This window comes from Amblyraja radiata, chromosome 4 (assembly GCF_010909765.2).
Source record: "Amblyraja radiata isolate CabotCenter1 chromosome 4, sAmbRad1.1.pri, whole genome shotgun sequence".
Lineage (NCBI taxonomy): Eukaryota > Metazoa > Chordata > Chondrichthyes > Rajiformes > Rajidae > Amblyraja > Amblyraja radiata.
This window is the reverse complement of record NC_045959.1, coordinates 85,349,914-85,355,939: the sequence shown is the minus strand read 5'-3', so window position 1 is coordinate 85,355,939 and position 6,026 is coordinate 85,349,914. Positions and strand designations below refer to the sequence as shown.

At 43.8% G+C, this 6,026-nt stretch overlaps 1 protein-coding gene across 1 annotated transcript in view; it reads left to right on the top strand.

Annotated features, from left to right (window-relative positions):
- Positions 1-781: 781 nt before the first annotated feature.
- LOC116972354 (ankyrin-1-like) overlaps positions 782-6,026 on the top strand; it is a 91,810-nt gene continuing 86,565 nt past the window's right edge. Inside the window, exons 1-2 of the mRNA XM_033019932.1 lie at positions 782-870; positions 3,971-4,072. Of these exons, the coding sequence (XP_032875823.1) occupies positions 820-870; positions 3,971-4,072 (153 nt within the window). The 5' untranslated portion in view covers positions 782-819. The remainder of the gene's footprint in view (positions 871-3,970; positions 4,073-6,026) is intronic.

The window sequence follows — 6,026 nt, the reverse complement described above, 5'->3', positions numbered from 1 at the left end:
ATTGAAGTCTGAAATTAGCTACAATTAGGTAACTAACTAATTATATGCTTTAATTTCAGGTCATCCAAGTAAGATTATTTTATATTTGTTTCAGAATGCTTCAATCTATGATAACTGAAAATTTCATTCAGTTCTCTTAATTTTTAAGAAAGTTATGGGCTTTTGACTGTTCACGATCACAACTTTTTTGTTATGTCCATAGAAAATCAATAGGGAACAAGATGCTCATTTCCGAGTATGAAAATGGCCATAACTTTTTAAATACTTGAGATATGAAAGTGAATTAGGTGTCAAATTAAACTTATTTTTATGCTTTATCTGATGGGATAAATTACAGACTTGATTTTTAAAATCTCAAAATTTTGTAACATTGCTACACTGTGCTAATTTTCTCTTTTGCACTCCCTGATATACTGGTATAATTTGGCTGGATAATATATCAAACAATGGTTTTTCACTGCATTTTGGTACACCTGGACAATGTTAATCCAATACCAATTAATCAGGTTGTGGAGGAAAATTATGTATTTATTGAAAATTATCAGTTTATTGCTTTTACAACAACTTAAATATATTCATACTTCTTCATCTGAAGTAGGGTCCTGGCCTGAAACATCGCCTATCCTCCAAAGATGCTGCCTGACTGGCTGAGATACTCTGGCACTTTGCGTTTTATGCAAGATCCGAGCATCTGCAGTTCCTTGTGCCTACTTCTGTGGATGGAAAAGAAGATGGTACTTTTCATCTCTCCCTGTTCTTTCATTGCAGGGAGAAGGTCAGACTCCCTTACATGTTGCTGCTTGGGAAGGAGATGAACTGATGCTGAAGTTCTTCTACCAGTACAAAGCTAATCCAAACATTACAGACAAGGTAACTAACTAACATTCAATTCCCATGAACTAAAGATATTAACGATCAGAACAAAAGTTGGATAGGTTATGTATTCTAGGCGCTAAGTATGTCCCAGCTGAAAATATGGAAGTCAAGCTTTTGCCCAACAGGTTCCCTGTCTTAAAGTCAATCCTATTGACAGGCATGTCGTCCAGTGAAACATGGAGGAGTAGAGCAAGCCAGAGGACCATAAAGATCCAAGAAAAGGCCATCTGATTCACAATAACAAGGCAGTGAGTGAAAGAGATCCATGCAAATGTGTAATGTAAGCTCCGAGGAAAATTAATGGAAAAAAAAACATTGGAGAAACAATTTGGTGATTATTGTGGGATGTTAGAAATTAAAGTAGGACCAATGACCTTGCTCATCTTTTGGTTAGGTTTTGGTGTGTCACTAATCACTTACTGATAAATTAGTATCTATCTATTCCTATGCTGTCTCCTGTCTCTCAACCAAACATCCTAACCAGCAAACCAATTTGTTTCCCATTCCATTGGTTTTAACAAAAATTGATAAGAGGTCATTGTCGGGGGTTAGGGGTGCCGCTATCTTGCACTGCAAAGTACAATAGTTTGGTCCTGCTCTTGGGTGCTGTCTGAGTGGAGTTTGCATGTTCTCCCTGTGAATGCATGGCTTTCCTGCTGGTGTTCCAGTTTCTTCCTCATCCCAATGGTTGGTAAGTTGGTTGAGACTGTCAATTATCCCTGGTGTGCAGATGAGAGGTAGAATCTGGGCGGAGCTGATGAGAATGTTGTGAGAATACCAGAATAAGATGAATGTAGGATTGGAGTATAGATGGCTGGTTAATGGCCAATAGGCACATGGTGAGCTAAAGGACCTGTTTCTGAATAGCATCTTTCTGCGTATTTTTACATCTATGATAGCCATTTGGCATGGGCAAGACAAGCCAAATGGCCTGCTTTGTACAATATATAGACAAAAAATGCTGGAGTAACTCAGCGGGTCAGGCAGTATCCCTGGAGAACAAGAATAGATGACAATTTGGAACACTTACTCAGATTGAAGGTAGGATGGGTGAAGGGGGGGGGGGGGAATAAACTGGAGGTGAGTTAAGGCCAGAACAAATCAGGGCCAGCAACAGATGACCTCAGGAAGGGTGGAACCCATAATGGCCCATTATTGGCTGAGGAAGTTGTAGTAACAAGAGGAATACAAGGATGCGAACAGTGGAAGTGGTTGGACGACTAGGGTGTTGGAAGGGGGAGAGAGGGGAAGTGAGGGAATGTGGAAGTTACTTGAAAATAGAGAAATTAACATTCATACCGCTGGGTTGTAAGCCGCCCAAGCAAAATGTGAGGTGCTGCTCCTTCACTGTGCATGTGGCCTCACTCTGACAGTGGAGGAGGCCCAGGACAGAAAGGTCAGTATGGGAATGGGAAGGGGAGTTGAAATGTTTGGCAAGCGGGAGATCACGTAGGCCAAGACAGACTGAGCGTAGGTTTTCAGCGATATGATCGCCAAGTCTATGCTTGGTCTCACTGATGTATAGGAATCCACACCGAGAACTACGGATACAGTATGTGAGGTTGGAGGAGGTGCAAGTGGACCCCTGCCTCACCTGAAATGACTGCCAGGGTCTTTGGATCGAGTTGAGGGAGAAGGTATAGGGACAGGTGTTGCATCTCTTGCAATTGCAGGGGAAAGTCCCTGGGGGAGGGGTGGTTTGGATGGGAACTGATGAATGAATCAGGGAATTGCGGAGGGAACGGTCCCTGCAGAAAGCAGAAAGGAATGAAGAAGGGAAGGTGTGATTTGTGGTGGGATCCCGTTGGAGGTGATGAAAATGTCGGAGGATGATGTGCTGTATGCGACGGCTAATGGGGTGAAAGGTGAAGACTAGAGGTGAAGACTGGGGGGAGAGGGCGCAAGAGCAGAACTATGGGATACAGAGAAGATGGCCTCATCTATGATAGAAGGGGGAACCCATGTTCTCTAAAGAATGAGGATCTCAGATCTCCTAGTCGGGAACATTTTGGGAGAATTTTGTACAATAAATCGTTATGCTCCTATGAGTTTATTAAATAATAATAATAATAATAATAAATTTTATTTAATGGGCGCCTTTCACACATCTCAAGGACACCTTACATAGGTTAATAGAAATAAAAACATATAATCAGAATAAAATAAGTAATAAAGACATCACAGAGACACAAATTAAAAACAGAATTCATTCCAAAAACAGAAAATCAAAAACACAGTGTGAAGAGGGAGCAGCGGCAACCAAATCGTGCCAGCGTCCACTCTCTCTTCACGGCAGCCATCTTGGACACAGACTTACAGGATTACAATAGACTAAAAAATCATCCCCCCACAATGGATACCACTGTGGGGGAAGGCACAATGTCCAGTCCCCATCCCCAGTTCACCCAAAGTCAGGCCTATTGAGGCCACCGCAGTTTCCTCTACGGAGGCCCGATGTTCCTGGCCGTTCTCACCGGGTGGTCTTGCCCCGGCGTCGGGAGAGTCCTCTCGGCGGCTGGGCTACCTGGAACGGCCGCTTCCTAGCTTGAGACCGCGGCTTCCGGAGCCGACAAGGCCGCGCCGGTTTGGAGCTCCTAGGCTCCCGATGTTAAAGCCGGCGCCGCCCGCTCCGCTCCGCAGACCCGCAGCCCGGGGATGTTGCTCTCGCCGGTCCGGCTCACCAGAGCTCCAGCGCGTCGCTCCAGCGCGGCGACCCAGGCAAGGCATCGCCCGCTCCACTCCGCTCCGCGATAGCGCTCCAACACTGTGCCGCCACCGAGGCCAAGCTGCTGGGCGGTGCCCGCCAGGAAACGGCGCTCCAAGCCCGCTGGTAGGCCACGAGGACGGGTCAGCGGGCAGCCCGGAGAAAAAGCTGCCTCACCGACCAGGTAGGGACCTAGAAATAAAGTTGAGACCTACCCCCCACATTAAAAGGTCCATACCCCCTACAAACGGAAAACAGGACTCACTAAAAACTATAAAAAAAACGAATTAAAACGGACGGCTGCTGGCTAAATGACACATGGTTAATTGCAGTGGATGATTTGTATAGTAATTAGTTTTGCGCCTATGTTATTTATTTTTTATGTTACAGCTGGACCGGTCTCCATTGCACATTGCAGCTGAACGAGGTCACACCAATGTGGTTGAAGTATTGACCGAGAAATTTAAATCCAATGTACTGGCCCGAACAAAGGTATTTCCCCCATTTCAACATTGATATGCTTCAATAGCAAATAAATGAGCAGTACCTATAAAAGGATGAACATAAGCAGTTACATCTGCAAAATCTGAAAAATACAAAAAGATAATGAAAACAATCAGAAAAAATAGCAGGAAAACTGCAGTTGCAAACTGCATCTGTAATAATGTGTGGAAAACCATTAGATGCATTTACTGTCAGGCAGCATCTGTGAAAAGAAAAATGGAGATAACATTTAACGTGCTTGAGGCTTTGTCAGAACTATGAAATAATATTTAGATAATATTGTGGATTATACTAATTTTAGGGTGATTTAATTAGATCAATGTTACTCTTCCCACTAACCACATCTGTAAATGAAACAGTCATCAATTTATTTCAAGAACATATTAAACATAATGCTATTAGTTCCTTTGCACAAATCTATATTACTAAAAGTCTGATCTTGACCATTTCCTGTTTTTCGGTATATTGATTTTGAAAAAAACGCTGTCACTTACGGCTGTGATATTTGGCCATCTTACTCAGAGTCCTCCTCCGCTGCACAGGACAAGACGATTTTTCCCATCGATTAAAAATAAAAGAGTTATTAGTGTTTAAAAAATGTTGAGATTCTCCCTCCTGAAGGCCACGCCCCTTCCGGAGGGACTATAAAACCCGGAAATGTTGAGTGCCTCAGTCAGTCTCTGCAAGATGGGGGAGCGAGAGAGTCATGTCTCTCAGTCTGAGCTGTGAATAACACTGAACACATGTCTACTAAACTGTGGTTTTACTGACCTGTCAGTGCCCTTAATGTGGTTTGAAAATATAGTTTGGAAATGCTAAAGCTGTGTTGCCTTTGGTTTGGAAATGCTAAAGCTGTGTTGCCTTTGGTTTGGAACTGCTAAAGGTGTGTTGCCTTTGGTTTGGAAATGCTAAAGCTGTGTTGCCTTTGGTTTGGAAATGCTAAATCTGTGTTACCTAATTAAAGTTGCCTTGCCTAATTAAAGTTGCCTTGCCTAATTAAAGTTGCCTTGCCTTCTATATAATTAAAAGTCTAATCTTGACCACTTCCTGTTTGCGCTTGATATTGATTTTGTTTTAAATGCGACCACGTACGGCTATGATTTTTGGCTATCTTACTCAGAGTCCCCCTCCGCACATCAGGTGCCAAGGATTTTCCCCATCGATGAAAAAGAAAAGAGTTATTAGTGTTTAAAAAATGTTGAGATTCTCTCTCCTGTCAATCACGCCATGAAGGCCACGCCCCTTTTGGTGGGAGGGGGAATGATTATAAAGTGAGTGTGGGCGTGGCTCAGTCTCTGCAAGATGGAGGAGGGAGAGGTCATGACTCGCTGTCTTTAGTGACCTTGCACCCTGCTTGAGATAGTATGAAACTGCACTTGAATTTGGTGGCCTTGCACCCTGCTTGAAGTGGTATGAAACTGCATTTGAATTTGGTGGCCTTGCACCCTGCTTGAAGTGGTAAGAAACTGCACTTAAATTTGATGGCCTTTGCACCCTGCTTGAAATGGAATTTCAAGGAATAGCCATGAGTCAACTGCCAGCCCACCAGCCGTGAGTGAGTGAGTGAGCTGCCAGCACAACAGGCTTGAGTAACTGAGCCGCCAGCCCAAGATTCCATTCGGCCCACAATGTGCATTCTATCCCTCTGGAAATCAGTCTCTTCAGCTCACAACACCCATACTAGCGCTCTAGAAAGCCCCCACCCCCCACCACCCCCACTGGCCACCAATATTGGAATTGGTGGAGAGGTGGAATATTGCATTGGGGGACCAGCCCTCCCGTGTGATGCTGGGACCCAACTAAATATGTCTAAACCAGATTTCAAGGTGCAAAATACCATTGGCATAATGTCGCATAGTGGACATCTCTTTGCTAAACATATTTGCCAAAATGATAAACTTACAGTGGAAGGTACACAAAAATGCTGGAGAAACTCAGCGGG